The sequence below is a fragment of the Phascolarctos cinereus genome, unplaced genomic scaffold (assembly GCF_003287225.1).
Source record: "Phascolarctos cinereus isolate Bilbo 61053 unplaced genomic scaffold, phaCin_HiC Scaffold_5;HRSCAF=322, whole genome shotgun sequence".
Classification (NCBI taxonomy): domain Eukaryota; kingdom Metazoa; phylum Chordata; class Mammalia; order Diprotodontia; family Phascolarctidae; genus Phascolarctos; species Phascolarctos cinereus.
In genome coordinates, this window is record NW_027555958.1 from 327620022 (window position 1) to 327643939 (window position 23918).

At 35.3% G+C, this 23918-nt stretch overlaps 1 protein-coding gene across 1 annotated transcript in view; it reads left to right on the forward strand.

The window, feature by feature from the left end:
- Positions 1–4507: 4507 nt before the first annotated feature.
- Positions 4508–23918, forward strand: part of LOC110201877 (interferon-inducible protein AIM2-like) — a 60941-nt gene continuing 41530 nt past the window's right edge. The window contains 2 exon segments of the mRNA XM_020977747.2: positions 4508–4636; positions 4976–5111. Coding sequence (XP_020833406.1) covers positions 5101–5111 — 11 coding nt within the window. The 5' untranslated portion in view covers positions 4508–4636; positions 4976–5100.

Here is a 23918-nt window from a genome sequence, read left to right on the forward strand (position 1 = left end):
TTATCTGTCTAAAAATATGTGACATATACAATATAATAGAGTATAGGGACTAAACCTATGGTTTCTTTTTTTTTTTAATTTAAGTTTCATTGGCATTTGCTTTTTATATTATAAACATTTCTAGAGTATCCCTACCTTGTAAGGAGTTCTCTTGTAAGCAAAATTAACAAGACAGTGACCTTATCTGAAAGTGTCTGCAACACCTCCCAACCTCTCAATTTTTTTAAAGTATTTTTTAACTAACAAAATTATTTTTTTTTCTATCCTATCCACATCACCCCTCAATGGGGGAATGGGAGGAGAGAGAAAAGATAAACAAATTCCTTGTAACAAATATGCATAGTCAGAAAATTGGGGTGGGGGAAAAGGGGAATCTTTGCAGTTAGTTTGTATGCTGAATCTCATTTCTTAGATATACATATATATAGAGAGAGAGAACGGAGTAAAATTTATAAGAATAAGAGCTATTTCCCAGTTGATAAATGGACATAAGATATGAATAGGCAGTTTTCAGAGGAAGAAACCCAAGCTATCAATAGTCATACTAAAAAAAAATGCTCTAAATCACTAATTAGAGAATAGTAAATTAAAATGATTCTGAGGTTCCACCTCACAGACCAGATTGACAAAGTTGCCAAAAAATAAAAAAAGGAAATAACAAAGCTGGTGCAGCTGTGGGGAAACAAATACATTAATGTATTCTTGATGGAGCTGTGTAGCCTTTCTAGAAAGCAATTTGGAACTATGCCCAAAAAGTTATTGAACTACGCATACCTTTCAACCCAGAAATATTCCTCTTAGATCTATATCACAAAGAGATAAAAGAAAGAAGAAAAGGACTTACATGTAAAAAAAAATATATTTTTTAATAGTTCTTTTGTGATGGCAAAGAAATAGAAACTGAGGAGGTTTCATTTCATTGGCACAGAGAGCTTCCAGGTGAGGAAACTTTTTCTACTAATGTGGATTGGTATGTGCTCTGTAACTTAGTTTGAGAGAATCCTCTGAGGCACTAAAAGGTTGTCATTTTCTCAGGATCCCATAGTAAATATGTGCATAGGAAGGACTTCAGCTCTCCTTTTTCCTTACTCCAGGTCCATCTCTGTATTCATGATGCCACACTGTCACAGTTATTACACGTATCTAGTTCTATTTGGGGGCAGCTAGGTGGCACAGTGCATAGAGCATTGAGTTCAAATCTGACCTCAGACACTTACTAGCTCTGTGACCCTGAGCAAGTCACTTAACCCTGTTTGCCTCAGTTTCCTCATCTGCAAAATGATCTGGAGAAGAAAATGGCAAACCACTCCAGTACCCTTGCCAAGAAACCCTCAAACTGGAGTCATGAGGAGTCAGACACAATTGAATTGACTGAACAACAAAAGTTCTATTTTACTTCATCTCATTCATAATCCTGGTCATAAGTGGCAGTGTTCCACCAGGTCTCAGTTACTGGATGTACATAATGGCAAAGTTCTGTCACTTAATCTAAGGCTTGTTTAAGTGCCAATTGCCTCATATAAAATAAAGGAATTGGACTAGGTGATCTTTAAGATCCCTTCCAGCTCTTAAAAGCACTAGCATTAGTTGATATTATGAGCAATAACTAAAATCCTAGTAAAATATACTCTTGTCCTGGAGTGGATTTCAGATAGATTTCCCACATTCACACCTCATTTCAGCTTCCCCAACTCTCCCTACTCAAGTCTTGGGTGAGAATCACATGCAGCTACCACCTTTTTTTGTGGCTGAGATAGTGTTTAATGGGCCATTGGCACGTAGTCCCAAGGGAAAGGCACTTTCATTGTCTTTTAAGGTTTATGGATTAATCTGAAAAGTGTATTTGTGGGAATACGGCAACAAGAGACTTGATCAGCACTAGCATAAGCTAGCAAAGCATCTGGTGTCAGGTGTCTATGTAAGCTGGAGTATGAATCTGCTTTATCCTAAAGCATGTATCTAGAACATGATGGAGATCTTCCTAAGACATTACAAACATGAATGCCACCGTCCACTTCTTATTTGTTTAAATTTTGTTTGTGTTATTTATTTTATTTCTTTAAATTAACAAGCATTTGTTTACTTTCTGTCCTGTAAGCCTTGCCCCCAGCCCACTGGAAATAAGACAACCAAAACCCTTGCAGCAAATATCCATAGTCAAAGAAGACAAATTTCCATGTTGTTCATGTCCAAAGATATATGTGTATGCTTACACACATTTATGTATACACACATAAAATTCTACATCTTGAATCCACACTTCCCTTTCAGATGGTGGCTTGCTTCACCATCAGTTCTCTAGAATTATAATTGGTCATTGCATCAATCAAGATTCTTAAGTCTTTCAAAGTTGCTTGCCTTTAAAATGTTATTGAATAAATTGTTTTCTTGGTTCTCCTCACTTCACCCTTTATCAATTTGCAAAACTCTTCCCAAGTTTCTCTGAAACTTGCCCTTTCATCATTTCTTATGGTTAAATGATATCCTGTTACATTTATATACAATTTGTTCAGTCATTCTCCAATTAATGGACACTCTTTTAGTTTTTAGTTCTTTGCCACCAGAAAAAGAGTTGCTAGAAATATAAATGTGCTTATTGGTCCTTTTTATCTTGCTTTGACCTCTTTAGGGATATAGTCTTAATAGGAGTGATATTCTTTAAATTTTTAAGAAAAGTTATCAAGTATTTTTTTCCCTTCTCTCTCCTCCTACCCATCAGGATGGAGGGAGGGAGAGAGATAGAGAGAGGGAGAGAGAGAAAGAGAGAGAGAGAGGGAGAGGAAGGAATTTCTTTCTTGCTTCTCTAATTTGTAATAGGACCTTTTATATCTAGATTACATATCCAATTACAGCTTATATTGGCATAAGGTATGAGATGTTGACTTAATTTCTTCTATATTGCTGTCTAGTTTCCCAAATAGTTTTTATCAAACAATGAGTCTTTATCCCAGTAGCTGGGGTCTTTGTATTTATCAAATACTGGGATTACTAGGTTCCTTTGCTTCTGTACCATTGTATACCTAATCTTTTCCACTAAGCAATCTGTTTTTAGCAAATACCTCATCATTTGGAAACTGTCTTGTTGTATTCCTCAGCCAATGAACAGCCTCTAACCCTGGCTTTTTGACTGCTTCCCAGGGAGGCTAGCTCATCAGCTGGGTTGTGTAGAAGCTGATAACTCCTTATTACTTCTTCAGTATTTGAGAAGTGGCAGAGTTGAGTTCAAAGGCATACCCTACCACAGAAATGAGCTTCTGCTAGAACCCCTCATTCTCATTCTCCCTTTAAATAAACCCATCTTCTACAAGGCTCTATGTCACTTTTCTTCCAGCCTCTTCAATTCTTTTAGCATATTCTCACTGTAAAGTTTGGCTTGCTGCTCCTTTTTCCTTCCTTATCAGCTCAACCCACCTGACTACAATTACATGTTGCCCCTAGTATGTTCCTGTGTGGTTCCTCAGGGAAAAGGAAAGAGCTGCTACAAATTGTACTGGATAGAGTTAGAAAGGCCCAAGTTCAAATCTGGCCTCAGACACTTAGCACTTAATTCAGTCACTTAGCATCTCTCTGCCTCAGTTTCCTCATCCATAAAATGGAGATAATAATAACACACGCCTCCTATGTTTTGGAAGACTTAAATCATATAGAGTTAAATGAATATGTTATTATTATTATTTTATCCTTTTTAAATTTTTCAAGTGTATAATATTAGAAGAGAGATTTACTATATACTTTTTGTGAATATGTAATTTTTTTCAACTATTGAGTACTTGTTAAAGTCATTTGTATTTTTAAAGTGGAGAGAAGTGGGGGAAGCTAGGTGGTGCAGTGGATAGAGCACTGGCCCTGAAGTTAGGAGTACCTGAGTTCAAATCTGGCCTCAGACCAAACACTTACTAGCTGTGTGACCCTGGGCAAGTCACTTAACCCCAACTGCCTAAAAAAAATAAATAAATTGGAGAAAAGCACTTAAAGTTCTTTTATATATAAATATTATATGTAAAACTGTCTGGCACATAACTTCAATGAAGAAAAAAATAAAACACAACACTAGGAGTTAGGAAAACTGTTTTAATTCTGTCTCTGCCATGAATTGACTATGTAACTTTGGGCAAGTCGTACTAATTGATGATTTCTAAAGTCTTCTAACATTCTATAATTCCATGATCAGTCCCTAGCCAGATTAACACCTGGTTCTCCCCCACTTTTTGCCTTTCTTTTAAAGGAAATGAAGTCCATATCCCAAAGCACTCTTCAGACCCAGTGCCCTGCATGAGAGCCAAGCCTGTTCCCACAATGAGCAAGCAGCAGAAATCATGGCTTTTCTTTCTACTTCTTCTGAAGAGTTAGGCAACTGACAGCTCTGAGCCTTAAACTCGGTTCCTACTTATTACCTCAAACCTTAGCCAAGGCCTAGGGAGAGCTCAGACACTACAGTTCAGAGAACAGTGCAGTAGTCTCATCTCTTACAGGAACGGATGTGACAGTTCATGAAAGAAATGAAACTGAAAGTCTTGTATTTACATATGAAGGCTGGCTTCTTCTTGCTGCTTCCTTAGATCCAAAACCTAACAGAGCTCTGCTCAAACGTTGCAGCTGATTAAAACAACAAGGACCGGAGAGGAAACAGTTACAGGTATCAGTTCTTTTTTATTGTGTTCTTGTTTACCACTTCCAACCCCAATTTTGCCCTATCATTTCCTCTTCTAGTTTAGCAATCTCTCTCTACCTGGCCAGTTCTCTGTTTAGGCTTGAGACTTTCTGCTCTTGTTAGGGTTTGTTCTGCCATTCCTCACCCCTCAACACATACAATATGTGTTTCCCATTTCCATCCAGGTTTCTTCCTCCCACTCAAGCCTCTTCCCACAAGGTGTCTTCCTGACCCCTAGTTTCAGACTTTCTCAGCTCCCACTACATTTTTACTTGTTGCCTGGGTGCCTCCTCCCCCTTGTAATAAAAAAGTTTCTCCTTCTAGCTCAGCCTCTGATATCACTTGACACCCTGGGTCTACAGCCATATCATTCAGCAAGCTATTGCATTGCTGACAGCAGAAGTAAGAAATAGAGGCATACACTCTGCTCACAGCCTGAATCTGCAAAGATGTCATCGAGGTAAGGGCAACTTTTTCCATCCATGATAGTCTCAAAGAAAGGGTGTATGGAAGTTTGGGAAGGCTTGGGATACAAAGAAAGGGTTTTTACCCAGAAAAGAGACATCTGAAGATGAACCAGATCCCCTAGAGTTCAAACGAAAGTGACTAGTCACTCAATGTAATAGGATGTATATAATTTTGTTATTCTTTCTTTTGGCTTTAACTTTTTTCCTATGGCAATTTCTCCTTCATCACTGAGCCTGAACTTGTACTATTTGAACTTTTTCTCTCTCCTGATCTTTCCTAAAAGCATTATCATCATTATGAAGATTATACATTATGACCAAGTGGAATTTATACCAGGTATGCAGGGATGGTTTAACATAAGGAAAACTATTAATATAATGTATTATGTTAATAATAAAAGTAACAAAAATCATACAATTTTATCAGTCAATACAGAAAAAGCTTTTGATAAAGTACAATAATGATTTCTATTAAAAGCATTTGAAATTATAGGTATAAATAGATTTTTCCACTAAATTGATAAAAAGCACTTACTTAAAACCATCAGCAGGCATTATTTTTAATGGAGATAAGTTAGAAGCCTTCACAGTCAGATCAGGTATAAAACAAAGATGCCCACTATCACCAATATTATTCAATATTGTATTGGAAATCCTAGCAATAGCAATAAAAGAAGAAAAAGAAATAGAGGGAATCAGAATAGGGAATGAGGCAATCAAACTATCTCTTTTTGCAGATGATATGAAGTATACTTGGAAAATCGAAAAACTCAACTGAAAAGTTAGTTGAAACAATTGATAATTTTAGCAAAGTAGCAGGGTATAAAGTAAATCCACATAAATCACCAGCATTCCTATATATCATAAACAAAGCCGTGTAAGAACAGATAGTAAGAAATATTTCATTTAAAATAACTCTAGACAGTATTAAAATACCTATCAAAATATACCCAGGAACTATAAGAACAAAATTATACAAAATTTATATAAATAAAATCAGATTTAAATAATTCAAGAAATATTAGCTGTTCGTGGGTGAGCTGGGCCAATACAATAAAATGACAATTTTACCTAAATTAACCTACATATTCCAATTAAATTACCAAAATATATTTTGTTGAGCTAGGAAAAAAATAAGAGTGAATTCATTGGAAGAACAAAAAGTGAAGAATAAGAAGGGAATTAAAGGAAAAAAATGTAAAGGAAGGACATTTAGCAGTACCAGATCTTAAACTACATTATGTCAGTAATTATTAAAGCTATCTGATACTGGCTAAGAAATAAAAAAGTAGATCAGCGGAATAGAATAGACATACAATTTACAGCAGCTAATGACTATAGTAACTTTGTGTTTGACAAGTGTAAAGACAGGTTTTGGGGATGAAAATTCATTTTGGGGTAAAAATTATTGAGAAAGCTGAAAATCAGTCTGGCAGAAATTGGGCGTAGACCAATATCTTACATCATTTACCAAGAAAAGATCAAAATAGATACACAACCTAGATATAAAGAGAGACACTACAAGAAAATTTGAAGAATGTGGAACATATTACCTATCAGACTTGTGGAGAGACAAATAATTTACAAATAAGTAAGAGATAGAGAGGATTGTGAGATGTAAAATGGATGATTTCAACTACATTAAATTAAAAAAGTTTTGTACATATGAAATAAAAGTGGTCAAGATTACAAGGAAATCAGAAAATTGGAGAGGGGGGTTTTATAGACAGTTTCTCAGATAAAAGTCTCATATCTCAAATATATAAGGAATTCTATCAAATTTGTAAGAATACAAGTCATTCCCCAATTGATAAATGGTCAAAAGATATGAACAGGCAGTCTTCAGATGAAGAAATAAAACAATTTATAGTCATATAAAAATGTTCTACATCATTATTGATTAGTGAAATACAAGCTGAAACAACCTTGAGGATAATTTTACATCAATTAGAATGGCTAAAATTATTGAAGGGGACAGTGACAAATGTTAGAGGGGATGTGGAAAAATTAAGACACTAATTCATTGTTGGTGGAATTGTGAACTGATCCAACCATTTTGATCCAGTCATCTAACCAATCTGGAATTATGACCAAAGAGTTATTAAACTGCCTATACCCTTTGATCCAGCAGCACCACTTCTGGGTTTATTTCCAAAGATGATTAGGGAAAAAAGAAAAATCACTTATTTGTTCTAAAATGTTTATAGTATCTGTCTTTGTGGTGACAAAGAACAGAAAAGTTCAGGTATGCCCATCAATTGGGGAACTGGATGAAAAAGTTAAGGTATGTGATTGTAATGGAATACTACTGTGCTATAAGAAATGATCAGCTCAATGATCTTAGAAAAACATGGAAAGACTTAAATGAAATAATGAAGGGCAAAATGAGCAGAACCAAGAGAACATTGTATACAGTAACAGCAATGTTGTTTTGAGAACAACTTTGAGAGACTAAGTAATTTTGACTATTATAAATACCCAAATGGACTACAAAGGACTATTTGTACTATTTGCACTAAAGACACTATTTGCATCCAGAGAAGGAACTGATGAATAGAAGTATGTGTAGAATGATTTTACACACATATACATATTTGTATTTAATGGTAGCCATTTCTAGGGCAGGGCATGGGGAGGGAAGGGATAAAAAAGAAACTTACATGATAATTTCATTATACATTTAAAAGAAATATCAAGTTGTACACAATGGGTTTGTACTTTCATGTACAATATCTTTGTTGTTGCTGCTGTACTGTGTTATGGAAATGCTTTTTTTATTCCATAAATTAAAAATAAAATAAAAATTTTTTAAAATCAATATCAACTTAGGTTTCCTGCTTGTCTTTACAATGTCATAGTTATTATATAAATTGTTCTCTTGGTTCACCTCATTTCATTGTGTTAGTTCATAAAAGTCTTCCCAGATTTCTTAGAACCCAACCTTTTCGCAATTTCTTGAAGGCAACAGTATTCCATTATACACTTATGCAATAATCTGTTCAACCATTCCCCATGATGGGTGACCTCATGGCTCCTGTTTCTTTGACACTACAAAGAGAGCTGTTACAAATATTTTTTGTACAAAATGGGTCCTTTTTCTCTTTCTTTGACCTCTTTGAGGCATTAGCCTAGTAAATGTATTGGTGGACCAAAGCGTATGTTCAGTGACTTTTTGGGCACAGTTCCAAATTCCTTTCCAGAATGACTTCACCAATTCATTACTCCACCAAAAAGTGCATTACATGTTCCAAGTTTCCCAGCATTTTCTCTAACGTTTGCCCTTTTTTTGTCATCTTTGCCAGTCTAATGAGCAAAAGCTTTCAAATTAATATCTCATATCAATGCAATGACAAACCATGATTTCAGAGAACTAATAATAAAGCATGCTACTCAGTTCATCACAGGGAGGAAATGGATTCAAGGCACAGAATTAATGTACACTTTTTGGACAAGGACAATGTAGGAATTTGCTTTGCCTGGTTATGCATAGTTGTTTGCTATAAGAGTTTTCTTTTCCTTTTAATGGGGAGAGAGAAAATAAATGCTTGTGAATTTAAAAATAAAGTAAAATGCATAAAAAAGAAGAAATTCCTGCTTGTCCCCTGCTCTACAGGCTCCAATTCCGTATTTCAGAAAGGGCCCTTTCCCCTTATGTTAACTGTGAAGCAAACAGATCTCCAGATTGGAGAGCATCTAGAGTTTCCTAATCTCCTGGGTTTCCATTTCTCTGGCTATAATATGAGGTGGGTTTGACTAGATGTCCTCTGAGGTGTCTTCCATTTCTAAATCTACCTCAGTTAGCCCTTATCTAAAAAGAAAAAAGAGACATAGGGTCAGCAAGTGAGGCTAGGGAGCTTAGTTTCCACACTCTACAAAAGCTTGAGTTTGTACCCTGACTGTGGGCTAGGAATTCCTCTTTTCTGCATTCCTGGTGAACTAAAATCTGCTGCCACCTTCTTCCACTTCATATCATCTGCCCTGCCCACCTGTCACAGTTTCTAGATGAAGGTGATAGATAGCAATAATTTTCATTTCTGTAGTTTATAACATGTTTTCATTACAACAGCCCTATAATGCTGACGGTGCAACTTTTGCAAATCCTATTTTACAGATAACAAAACTGATACTCAGAGAAGGTAAATTACTTGCCTAGGGTGACATTACTAGCTGATACCACAGACCACATCCTCTTGATTCTACATATCAGTAAAGGGTCATGGAGTGAAATTGAGCAATCACCTTTTCAGAGACACTTAAAGAATAACAAAGATCCTTATTGGTCTGGCCTAGCTCAGGCATTACAGCCTTACTTTGGGGTGAGGGATGAAGATGATAAGTTCTCAAAACCCTTTCCAGTGATGAGTCAATTTTATATTGCCAGGATCCAATTTTATATCACCTCTCTCCTCTCTACCAAGAAATAGCATTTCTTCAGAATGGTGGATCCTCATCTCAAAAGATCCTCTCCTTGAGGAAAAGTACTATTTCTTATACTTTTTGTGGTTTCCCCCTACCAGGGTGCATAGTAGGTACTCAGTAAATACGTGATTGGATAAATGATGTAAATTTGTCCTGGTTTAAAGAACTTGTGAGAAAGACATTTCCTACCTTTAACTACTGATTTCAATGTCAACAACTGTAACATATTTATTCAACAAACATTTATCAAGTACTGATTATGTATACTGCAGTATGCTGTTTTCGATTACTGTCCAAGGCACCACCATCCTCCTAGTCAATGAGGCATACAACTTATATGCCAATTTTACCTTCTCTCTCTCCCTCTCTCTCTCCTCTCTCTCTCCCTCTCTCTCTCCTCTTCTCTCTCCCTTTGTGTGTGTGTGTGTGTGTGTGTGTGTGTGTCTCCCCCCTCATTTCCAATCAGTTCAAGTCATGGCTATTCTACATGTCAGTCAATTAGCATTTATTAAGCACCTATTGTGTGCTATGCACTATGCTATCCATTGCACCTTCAGAAGATGTCTCATATTTATACCCCTTTCTTTCCTCTGATAGTTAGAAAGCTGGTCCAGTTCCTCATCACCTCCTACTCAGACTATTACAGTAATAGTTTGCTCACTAGTTTTTCTTACACGAGTCTTTCCCTCCTCCTGTCCATCCTCCATTCAACTATGAAGTTGATCTTCCTAAAGCAAAGATATGACCATGCCACCCCTGCACCCATTCAATAAAGTCCAGTGTCTCCCTATCACCTCTAAGATGAAATATAAAAGCCTCTGTTTGGAGTTTAAAGCCCTTTATAACCTGACCCCCTCTTACCTTTCCAGTCTTCTTATACTTAGTTCCTCCAACATATAGTCTGAGATTTATCAACCCTGGCTTCCTTGATGCTCCTTTCACACAACACGCCATCTCCTGACTCTGGGCATTTTCATTGGCTGTCTGCCATTCCTGAAACTCTTTCTTTATTCATCTTCCCATCTTGGCATCCCAGACTTTCTTGAGTCTCAACTAAAATTCCCCCTTCTATAAGAAGATATTCCTAATCTGCCTTAATGCCGTTACCTTTCCTCTGTTGATTATTTCAGATTTATCCTGCCTGTATCAAACAACATAGTTGTTTGCATGTTTTCTTCCCCATTAGACTCTGAGTTCTTTGAGGACCTTTCTTTATGTCTTCAGCACTTAACACAGTGCCTGGCATATAGTAGGTATTTAATAAATGATTATTGACTTAATGCCACCAAATGAAGGAGATACAAATTTGAATAATAACAATATCAAATATTCCTTTAGTGCTTTACAATTCACAAAGTATCTTCTTCACAACAATACTATGGAATGGGTATAACAAAAAGAGGCAGGATAGTATAAAGAAAGGAGTACTGGTTTGAGGATCAGAAGACCTGGGTTGAAGCCTGGTTCCATTACTTTTTAATTGTGATGTCCTTAGTTACTCAAAAGAGATCAGTAGGGGAAGAGGAACCAAGATGGTGGAATAAACTTGAACTCCCCCCCAAACCTCTCTAAATACCTTTAAAAAATGACTCCAAACAAATTCTAGAGCAGAAGAACCCACAAAAAGACAGAGTGTAACAAATTTCCAGCCCAAGACAACCTGAGAAGTGGACAAGAAAGGTCTGTTGTGCTGGGCTGCGAGAGGAGCGTAGCATAGCATGAGCCATGCAAGCAAAGATGGGGCCTCAGCAAACCTGATGCAGGCCTCAAGGGACTGAATCATGGAGCAGCTGTGGTGGTTTCCATACTTCTCAACCAACAAACACCAAAGACAACTTAAAACATCATAGGAAAGGTCTATTGGGCCTGGGTGAGAGAGGAACATGGGTCCAGTCCCAGTCCTGGTGCAGCCCGGGACAACAGTAGCAGTGGCTGTTTCTGGAGCTCTCAGCCCACAGACAGTGGGGGAATCAAATGGCTGATCAGAGGAGGATTGCGGGGATCTTTTTGCTGGTGCTAAGGCAGGATTCTCTTGCTTTGCCCATGCTTGGAGCTGGGTCACTGTCCTGTGTGGCAGTACTGGGGTGAGAAGGAGCACTGGCATGGTAGAGTTTGTGGCAACATTGGAGAGGGAATCCTCCTCACAGTTCCAAGGCAGAAAACAGTGCTCGTGGTCACTCATAGACCACAGCACAGGCCAGGAAAGGAGTAAACACCTTTCCATTCATCATACCACCTTGGAAGAATTGAAAATCTCTAGAAGTACCTCTGCCCTTCTCTAGAAGTAACATCTGCATAAAACCCCTGAAGCTTGGGACAGTACACCCTCCACACTGGAAGCAGACACCTAGTTTAACAAAGAGTTTAAAAGTCAGGTAATTGACTGGGAACATGAGCAAACAGAGGAAAAAATCTCACAATATAGAATCTTACTTTGGTGACAAAGATCAAAACATACAACCAGAAGAAGACAACAAAGTCAAAGTTCCTACACCCCAAGCCTCCAAGAAAAACATGAATTAGACTCAGGTCATGGAAGAGCTCAAGAAGGATTTTGAAAAGCAAGTAAGAGAAGTAGAGGAAAAACTGGGAAGAGAAATGAGAGTGATGCAAGAATATCATGAAAAATGAGTCAACAGCTTGCTTAAGTAGACCCAAAAATATACTGAAGAAAATGACACCTTAAAAATAGCCTAACCCTAATGGCAAAAGAGGTCCAAAAAGCCAATGAGAAGAAAAATGCCTTCAAAAGCAGAATTAGCCAAATGGAAAAGGAAGCCCAAAAGCTTACTGAAAAAAATATTTCCTTAAAAATCAGAATGAAGCAATTGGAAGCCAGTGTTTTATGAGAAATCAAGACATTGTAAAACAAAACCAAAAGAATGAAAAAATAGAAGATAATGTGAAATATGTCATTGAAAAAACAATTGACCTAGAAAATAGATCCAGGAGAAATAATTTTAAAATTATTGGACTATTTGAAAGCCATGATCAAAAATAGAGCCTAGACATCATCTTTCAAGAAATTATCAAGGAAAACTGCCCTGAAATTCTAGAACCAGTGGGTAAAATAGAAATTGAAAGAAGCCACTGATCACTTCCTAAGAGAGATTCCAAAAGGAAAACTCCTAGGAATATTGTATCCAAATTCCCGAGTTCCCAGGTCAAGGAGAAAATATTGCAAGCATCCAGAAAGAAACAATTCAAGTATTGTGGAAACACAATCAGTATACACAAGTTTTAGCAACTTCCACATTAAGAGATCAGAGGGCTTGGAATATGATTTTCCAGAGGACAAAGGAGCTAGAATTAAAACCAAGAATCACCCACCCAGCAAAACTGAGTATAATTCTTTAGGTGGGAAATGGATATTCAATGAAATAAAGGACTTTCAAGCATTCTTGATAAAAAGACCAGAGTTTGAAAAGAAAATTTGACTTTCAAGTACAGACTCAAGAGAAGCATGAAAAAGTAAACAAGAAAGAGAAATCATAAGGAACTCATTAAAGTTGAACTATTTACATTCCTGCATGGAAAACTAAAATTTGTAAGTCATAAGACTTTTGTCAGCATTAGGGTAGTTGGAGGGCATACATATATATAGACAGAGGGCATAGGGTAAGTTGAATATGAAGGGATGATATGTAAAAAAGTAAAATTAAGGGGTAAGAGAGAATTATACTGGGAGGAGGAAAAAGGGAAAGGTAGAATGGGGTAAATTATCTCACAGAAAAGAAACAAGAAAAAGCTTTTACAAGCTTTTTGTAGGAAGGGAAGAGGGGGCAGGTGAGAATAAATGAATCCTACTCTCAGATTTGGCTTAAGGAGGGAATAACATACACACTCAATTGGGTATGGAAATCCATCTTACCCTACAGGAAAATAGGGGGAAAGTGGATGGGGGTGGTGATAGAAGGGAGGTCAGATTGGGGGAGGAGGTAATCAGAAGCAAACACTTTTGAGGAGGGACAGGGTCAAAAGAGATAATAGAATAAACAGGAGAGCAGGATAGGATGGAGGGAATTATAGTTAATCTTTCACAACATGACTATTATGGAAGTGTTTTGCATGACTACACATGTATAATGTTTATCTAATTGGTTGCCTTCTCGATGAAGGTGGGTGGGGAGAGAGGAAAGCAGAGAATTTGGAACTCAAAGTTTTAGAAACAAATGTTAAAAATTGTTTTTACATGCAACTGGGAAATGAGATACACAGGCAAACAAGGTATAGAAATCTATCCTGTCTTTCAAGAAAATAGAAGGGTAAGGGGAAGAGGATAAGAGAAGGGGGAGTTAGTAGTAGAAGGGAGGGCAGATTAAGGGAAGGGGTATTCAGAATCCATGTCATCTTGGGGTGTGGGGATGGGAGAAATGGGAAGAAAATTTGGAACTCAAAATCTTGTGGAAGTGAATGTTGAAAACCAAAAATAAATAAATTTAATTTTTTTTAAAAAAGGAGATCGGTATAACCATATGTTTTTTGGGGGAAAAACATATATTACCCAGTTTATAACATGCAGTTGCATGCCCATTGCTTAGCACAGTGCCTGGCATAATAAATGTTTATTGATTGGTTGCAGTTAGATGGGTACTTCTGTGTGTGTGTGTGTGTGTGTGTGTGTGTGTGTGTGTGTTTGTTTTCCTAAGAAAGGAACTAAAGATAGACAATTAACTGGATGCATAAAGAAAAGAAAGGGAAGATCAGCACCAATAGCATTTGAAAAAGTATATATGGCTCTCAGTAATACCAGGCCCATTTATCTTTCAAAAGTCCATCTTTTAAAAACCATAGTCCCTTTGATACCATAAAGCTAAACACCGTGATTTCTGAATGATTAGATTTTGAGGTGACCTAAAGTGCAACCAAGATGTGCATAGGGGGAACAAACAGGTGGAATAAGTGTGTATGTCTATGTATGTATGCATAGACATACACACATATGCACATACATATATATATATATATATAATTTTTGTATAGTTGTATAAATGTATATTGATTTGTATAAATTATCTATATAGAATTAGTTCTGCTCTAACACATGTTTTGAAAAAGCGAATTTGTTCCAATGTAATTGATATATTAGGAAACATTTTGAACATAACAGAAATTTCACTGCACCACTTCACAATAACTTACAAGCTGCTTGCAGAAGTGAGTGTTAGAAAATCACTTCCACAAGCAAGTGTCAGGTCATGGTCAAGGTAATGTCCATATTGATTGTATCTCTTCTGGTGCAGCAGAAGTTGTGAGAAGAGGAGGACTGGTCCATACCATTCCTACTGCTACCACAACTTCCTTCTACCATGACCTCAGGCAGAGACCAAGAATTAAGACTGCCCACCTTATTTGTGTAGGCCTAACCACAGGCAAAGGAGCAGCTTAAGGCTGTAGATGACCTCTATTTATTTAAGTATTTATGCATTTCTTAACATTTACATTGTATAAAATTATGCCACCAGTTTTATTAGGCTTGTATCTTTTTTAAAAAATGTCACTGAAAAAAATTGTGAGTACTTTTGCCTGTAAGCATTTTTCACTACAAATGATATTACATAGTGTGATGCTTTGGGGGAATACATGTGTTCCATTATAGCAGAATGGCCTGAATCTTAAATATTAAATCTCTATCAGAGATTTTGAAGATTTTTCCCCCTAATTAATTGTTCCCTTCTGATTCTAACTACATTTTTTTTCTTGTTCAGAGGCTTTTCAATTTCACTCAATTTAAATTATTTTGCCTTTTAGGATAATCTCTATGCCTTATTTAGGGAAGAATTTTTCCCATAGCCATACTGGTAAAAGTTATATCCTTCCTTTGTCCTCTATTTTTTATATAACTTTTTATGTTTTGCATGTAACCCCTTGGAGATTTTTGTGCTGTATGGCATAAGGAGGTGATATGAACTTAATTTCTGTCTTATATTAGTCTTCCCAGCAGCTTTTGTCAAATAAGGACTCCTTAACCCAATAGTTAGTGGTTTTAGCTTACCAAACAATATATTACTTTATTTGTTCACTTCTAGGTTTACTTCTTTAAACTTGTTCCATTTTCTATTTTTCCATTGTTTATCCAGTATCAAATTATTTTGATTACTGCTTTAGAATATAGCCTGAGGTTTGGTACTATTAGGCCCTCTTCATTCCAATGCTTTTCATTATTTCTTTTTGAGATTAGTGATCTTTTGTTCCTCTAGATAGGCAGAAACTAGGGATAGATCAACATTTCACACTGTAAATCAAGATAAGGTCAAAACAGGTACATGATTTAGATATAAAGGGTGACATCATAAACAAATTAGGGGAGCATGGAGAATTTTGCCTTTCAGAGCTAAGGATAAGGTAAGAGCTTGTGACCAAATGAGATATAGAGAGGATCCTCGGATCATTTTGATTTCATGAAATTGAAAATTTTACACAAAGAAAACCAGCACCTTCAAAATTAGAAAGAGAGCTAGGAACAGTGAGGGAAGAGGGGATGGACAACAGCAAATTTCTCTGACAAAGTCCTCATTGCTCAGCAATTTTTCAAATAATGAGTTCTTGCCTCCAAAGCTCAGATCTTTGGGTTTATCAAACAATAGGTTACTATAATTGTTTACTACTGTATATTATGTATCTAAGTGATTCCACTGATCCATCACTCTATATCTTAGCCTGTACTTGGTTGTTTTGATGACTACCACCTTGTAATATATTTTGAAATCTGATACTGTTAGGCTGCTTTCCTTCACATTTCTTTTCATTGATTCCATTGACACTCTTTACCTTTTGTTCTTCCAGATAAGTTTAATTATTCTTTTTTCCAGCTCTATAAAATAAGTCTTTGTTAGTTTGATCGGCATGGCACTGAATAAGTAAATTAACTTGGTTAGAAATGGCATTTTTATCATATTGGCTCAGTTTACCCATGAGCAATTAATATTTCTACAGTTTTTTAGATCTGTATTTCTGTGTTCATATAATCTCCTTGGTTTTTCTTGGCAGTTAGTCTCCCAAGTATTTTATATTGTCTTCAGTTATTTTAAATGGAATTTCTCTATATCTTTCTGCTGTGTTTTGTTGGTAATATATAAAATGGCTGATGATTTATATGGGTTTGTTTTATATCTTGCAATGTTGCTGAAGTTGTTAATTGTTTCAAATAGTTTTTTTTAATTGATGTTCTAAGGTTATCTATGTATACTGTTGTATTATCTGCAAAAAGTAATAGTTTTGTTTCCTCATTACCTTTTTTTACTCCTTCAGTTTCTTTTTCTTGTGTCATTAATACAGTTAGTATTCCTAGCATGATGTTAAATAATAGTGGTGATAATGGATATCCTTGCTTCACCCCTGATCTTACTGGGAAAACTTCAAATTTATACCCATTACAGATAATGCTTGCTTTTGGTTTTAGATACAAACTACTTATTATGTTAAGAGAAGCTCCATTTATTCCTATGCTTTCTTGTGTTTTTAAGAGAAATGGACATTATAATTTGTCAGGGGCTTTTTTTCACATCTATTGAGAAAACCATATGATTTTGTTACTTTAATTATTGATACAGTCAATTATGCTGACAGTTCACTGAACCAAGCCTAAATTCCTAATGTAAATCCCACCTGGTCATAATTTATGATCTTCATCATATTTAGCCCAATCACCTTGCTAGTATAGAAGGCATTCTTAGGATAATTCCAGTAGCAGACAGAATGATATTTACTTTGATCTGTTCCCTCATGATTTGGATTGCCTCAGTTAGGTCTGCATATTTTGAAGCTTTTGATTTCATGTAGCCTGATGATTGAGTTTTTGGTAGAGAGACCTTAAAATGCTTTTCTATAATTATTGAGAATCAATGTTATATCTGGGCAATTATGGGTAATAGTTCAGTTTGGGGTGATGTTTCAGTACCAATGTAGACTATTGGGATATTTTGAAATCAGTATTTATAGTATGCCAATTTATCATGTCAGTATATGAAAGATATTAAGCTCTTAATATGTAATTCTAGACACTAGTTCATATGTTATCAGGTATTTGATAGTTGCTAGATGTTTGTAGTCTATATGTTACAGTTTCTACTGATCCTAGCATTCCTACTGATTCCTGATATTCTGCATTTATCACAAAGTCTAAACTCCTGAATCCTTCATAATTTCTGGAGGTAAATTGTCATCATAAATTCCTCCATTCCAACAAATAAATCTTCATACCCACAACTCCTACATCCATACTGCTTTTTGATTGACATACTGTTGACCTAGTCCATGTGGATATTGCCTATGAAGGGCATTTTGATTCCACTATTGAATCCTACGTAGCCTTTTCATAGGTTCCTTTGGGAGGAAAATCACTTTCATTTACATTCAACAAATCCAGTTTGTATAGTTACCATTAGCCTTTATTATTGCTCACTGAAGTGATATTTGCTTATTCCAAAATATTTCTGTAAGTTTATTACCTATTAATCATGTATTCATGTCTATCAATCCTCTTCCTCCTGTTTTTTTTGGAGTAGTGTCACCCTTTCTATAACAGCCTTAGAGTAATGAGCCAGCATCTCATGAATATTTACATAGGTTGTTGTCATGGTATTTTTCCAACTGCGTTATTGCTTATTTTTACAGTTCCAAAAGTATATGTAAAATTGGTATTGCCTAGATCAAGGATTCTTAATATTTTTTCTTTGTGCCACAGACCCCCTTTGATAGTCTAATGAAACCTACGGATTTCTCCTAAGAATAATATTTTAAATGTATAAAATGCATAAGACTATGAAAGAAATAAGTTTTATTGAGACAACGTTGTGAAATTATTTTTAAAAGTCCATGAACTCCAGGCTAAGAACTCTTGGCATAGGTATTAAACATCCTACTAAAGTTTTTATATCAAGATGCTAATAAGTCTCCTAACATATTCAGCTACATTCTTTTACTTGTTGGCTTTACACTTGATGGGCCTTGCTTAGAAGAGACCTAGATGTTTGTAAGTATCACCTTCCTCCATTACTTCAATGTGACCTCAAGATTAAATCTCAAAGCTTTCAGTCTCTGTCTTCCTTCACATAAATAAAGACTTTTATACTAATTGAGTTCAAGTAACATTTTGATATCTTTTGGAAAATATCACATGAGATGAAGGAGATAATTTTTTGGTGGAGCTATATAAGTGATGTTATGCATGGAAATCAAGTAATAAATATAATGTTTTGTTTGATCCCCTCTTTAACTTAGAAGTCATACTTAGTTCTATTTAAGAGATAAAATAATACATTTGAGCATACACAGGACCACAGCAGGATTTAAATTGTCTCCCTGAAATATACCACATTTTACATCTGTTACTCCTGACATTATTTTTGAGGTGTCATTTTTCAAAATAGAACAGGTTTCCATGTGAACATCAATTACTTTAGCAATCTCACTATGCTTGGGCACTGTGTATATTTATAGCACGTGAACAAGCCATGACAAGAAAGAGATCAAATAAAGAGGAAAAGGACCCATGTGTACAAAAATATTTATAGCAGCTTGTTTTGCAGTGGCAAAGAGCTGCATACTAAGGAAGTGTCCATCAATTGAGGAATGACTAAGCAAATGGTATATTAATGTAACAGTAATGTAAGACAGTTTGGATGAAGAGCAATAGAACCACATCTAAACAGTAATGAACAAAACTTTATTACTATTCACAAGGAGATTTGACACCTCCAAACAGGGACAGTCTTAGTGAATGTCCCTAATAGCCACCAGCCAACACCAGTTCACAGTAGAATTCTGGATGTAGAACTCTGCAATTAAATGCAATAAATATTAATTGCCTACTATGCACCAGACACTGTGCTAAGCACCAGGCATACAAATAAGAAAAAAAAAAGACAGTCCCTGCCCTCAAGGAACTTATAATCTAATGGGAGAAGACAACGTACAAAAAGAGGCTGAAAGTGGGAAGGTGGGGAAAAGGGATCTAGAATAGGAGCATGATGGTGGAGTCAGTCCAAAAACTGTGGCTGGTGGCAAATGAATGTAACAGCTTTCATACTCCCATCAGCTTCAAACTTTTTTAGATTTTTAGACAATGAACTAGTATGGCACTAATAGAAAACTATCCTGTCAAACATGCAGAGAGATAGTTTAGTTGGGACCAATGAAATGATGTTATTCTCTAAATTGTCTAATAAAGAGTAAGGAAGGAGGGGCAGGGAGAACTTAAACTATGCCATCCAACAAGAGGCTGAGAGGATAGGGTGATAATACATGGTCTTTGTATTTATTATCCTTAGCTTATGTGAATTCTGTGGGGCTTGGGCTATACCAATTAAAACCAGTTTTTCACCAGTTCAATATGAAATGTGAAATGTACCATATGAAATGACCAAAGAGATGGCTCCAGAGAAGCCTGGGAGGACTTGCATGAACTGACACACAATGAAGTAAAAAGAACCAGGAAAACGACTTATGCAATTAAAAACATTATAAAGCCAACTTTGAAAGACTTAGGAGCTCTGATCAGTGCAATGACCAACCATAATACTAGGGTACAGTTGCTGAAGCATGCCACCCATTTCCTAAAAGAGAGAGGAGTAATGGATTCAAGATACAGTATGAGGTATCAACAAGCATTTCTATAAGATAATAGAACAGGAGGGGGGAAAAAAAGATGATTGCATATGAAACTGCAAATCCATTATGTACAACTTTCTATTAATTTTAAATATATATTAAAGTTATCATGTAACTTTTTTCCTTTTTTTCTTCCCTCCCCCTGTTGCCATAGGGATGGCTACCATCAGACATAATAATCAAAATGACAGTCTCTCAAAGTTGCTCTTAAAACAGTATTGCTGCTACAGTATAATGTTCTCTTAGTTCTGCTGATTTTGCTCTTCATTATTTCATACAACTCTTTCCATATTTTTCTAAGATCATCAAGCTCACCATTTCTTATAGTACTCCATCACAACTATATACCACAATTTGTTCAGCTATTCTCTAATTGACAGGCACCCCACAATTTCCAGTTCTTTGTAAACACAAAGAGAGCTGCTAAAATGTTTTAGAACATACAGACTTGTTTGGTTTTTTTCTTTTGTCTCAAATCATCTTTGCAAATAGACCTAGTAGTAGTATTGCTGAATCAAAGAGTACAGACAGCTTAATACCAATTTGGGTATAATTCCAGATTGCTTTCCAAAATGGTTAAATCAGTTCACTGCTCCACCAACAGTGAATTAGTGTTCCAATTTTTCCACATCCTCTCCAACATTTGTCCCTTTCCCCTTCAATTATTTTAGTCAATCTGATAAGTAAAAAATGATACATCAGGGTTGTTTTAATTTGTATTTCACTAACAATAATGATATAGAGCATTTTTCATGTGACTAAAAATTGTTTTGATTTCTTCATCTGAAAACTGTCTGTTCATTTCCTTTGACCATTTACCAATTGAGGGATGATTCATATTCTTATAGATTTGACAGAATTCCTTATATAATATATAAATTCATATATTTGTATATTATATATTTATTTATATTTTATATGATTTATGTTTATAATTTATATATTATATAAAATTTCCCCCCAGCTTTCTGTTTTCTTTATGATCTTGGCTACATTTGTTTTATTTCTATGAACCTTTTAATTTAATGTAATTGAAATCTATTTTACACCTTGCACTGTGCTCTTTCTTGTTTATTCATAGATTGTTTGCCTCTCCATAAATCTGATAGGTGGTGTTCCATGTTCTTCAAGTTTCCTTGTAATATCTCTACATCTAGGTCATGTATCTATTTTGACCTTATCTTGGTAAACTGTGTAAGATATTGGTCTATGCCCAATTTCTGCCAGACTGCTTTATTCTTTTCCAATAACCTTTACCCAAAAATGAATTCTCATCCCAAAAACTTAAGTCTTTACACTTGTCAAACACAAGATTACTGCAGTTATTTGCTGCTGTAAATTGTATATCTATTCACTTCCACTGATCTACATTTCTATTTCTTACCCCATACCAGAGAGTTTTGATAATTACCGCCTTATAATGTAGTTTAAGATCTGGTATTGCTAAACCTCCATCCTTTACATTTTTTCATTAACTCCTTTGTTATTCTTCACCTAGTGTTCTTACAAATGAATTCATTATTATTTTTCCTAGCTTAATAAAAATATTTTTGGTAATTTAATGAGGATGGCATTGAATATATCGATCAATTTAGGTAAATTGTCATTTCATTATATTGACCCTGCCTATTCATGAACAATTTAACATTTATCCAATTATTTAAATCTGATTTTATTTGCATAATTTTTGAAATATGTATTTTTTCAAATAGTTCATGGGTTTGCTTTGGTGGGTATTTTAACACAATATAGAATTATTTTATTTTATTTTATTTTCATAAATTTATTGATTTTTAGTTCACTTCCATAAAATTTTGAGTTCCAAATTTTCTCCCCATCTGTCCCCTCCCCCAAACCCAAGACAGCATGTAAATTGATACAGGCTTAACATATACTTTCATATTGAACCTATTTTCAGATTAGTCATATTGTAAAAAAGAATTAGAACCAATGGGAGGAACCATGAGAAAGAAGAAACAAAAACAAAACAAAAAAGAGAGAGAGAGAGCAAATAATATGTATTCATACTCTTACATTCTTTCTCTGGATGTAGATAGCATTTTCCATCATGAGTCTTTTGGAGTTGTCTTAGATCCTTCCATTGCTAAGAAAAGATAAGTCTATCAATGTGGCTGTTACTATGTACAATGTTCTTCTGGCTCTGCTCACTTCACTCAGCATCAGTTCATATAAGCCTTTCCAGGTTCTTCTGAAGTCCGCCTGCTTATTATTTCTTATAGCACAATAGTATTCCATTACATTAATGCACCAAAACTTGCTCAACCATTACCCAATTGATGGGCATCCCCTCAATTTCCAGTTGTTGACCACCACAAAAAGAGCTGCTATAAATATTTTTGTACATGTGGATCCTTTTCCCATTTGTATGATCTCATTGGGATATAGACCTAGAAGTGATATTGCTGTGTCAAAGGGTATGCAGTTATATAGCCCTTTGGGCATAGTTCCAAATTGCTCTCCAGAATGGTTGGATCAGTTCACAGCTCCAAGAACGATGCATTAGTGTTCCAATTTTGCCATATCTTCTCCAGCAGTTATCATTTTCCTGTTTTATCATGTTAGCCAATCTGAGAATTGTAATGTGGTACCTCAGAGTTGTTTTGATTTGCATTTCTCTAATCAATACTGATTTAGACCATTTTTTCATATGACTATAGATAGCTTTAATTTCTTCATCAGAAAACTGCTTATTCAAATACTTTGACCATTTATCATTTGGGGAATGGCTTGTGTTCTTATAAATTTGACTCAGTTCTCTATGTATTTTGGAAATGAGGCCTTTATCAGAGACCCTGGGTATAAAAATTGTTTCCCAGCTTTTTGCTTCCCTTCTAATCTTGGTTGCATTGGTTTTGCTTGTGTGAATTTAATGTAATCAAAATCATCCATTTTGCATTTCATAATGTTCTCTATCTTTTGTTTGGTCATAAATTCTTTGCTTCTCCATAGATCTGACAGATAAGTTATTCTTTGCTGTCTTAGTTTACTTATAGTATCAGCCTTTATATCTTAATCATGTACTCATTTTGACTTTATTTTAATATATGGTATAAGATCTATGCCTAGTTTCTGCTATACTGCTTTCCAGTTTTCCCAGAAATTCATGTCAAATAGTGAGTTCTTATCCCAGAAGCTGGAGTCTTTGGGTTTATCAAACAGTAGATTGCTACAGTCATTGATTAGTGTGTCTTGTGTACCTAACCTATTCCACTGATCCAACACTCTATTTCTTAGCTAGTACCAAGTACAATTATTGCAAGTGGAGTATCTCTTACTATCTCTTCTTGTAGGGTTTTATTTGTGATATATAGGAATGCTGGTGATTTATGTGGATTTACTTTATGTCCTATTATTTTGCTAATATTATTGTTTCAATTAATTTTTAGTTGAGTCTTTAGGATTTTCCAAGTGTATCATCATATCATCTGTAAAAAGAGATAGTTTGATTACCTCACTCCCTATTCTGATTCCTTCTATTTCTTTTTCTTCTCTTATTGCTATTGCTGGGATCTCCAATACAATATTGAATAATATTGGTGACAGTGGATGTCTTTGTTTCACACCTGATCTTACTGTGAAGCTTTCTAGCTTATGTCCATTACAAATAATACTTGCTGATATTTTTAAGTAAATGCTTTTTATTAATTTAAGGAAAAATCCATTTATACCTATATGTATTTTCAAGTGTTTTTAATAGAAATGAGTATTGTACTTTATCAAAAGCTTTTTCTAGATCGATTGATAGAATC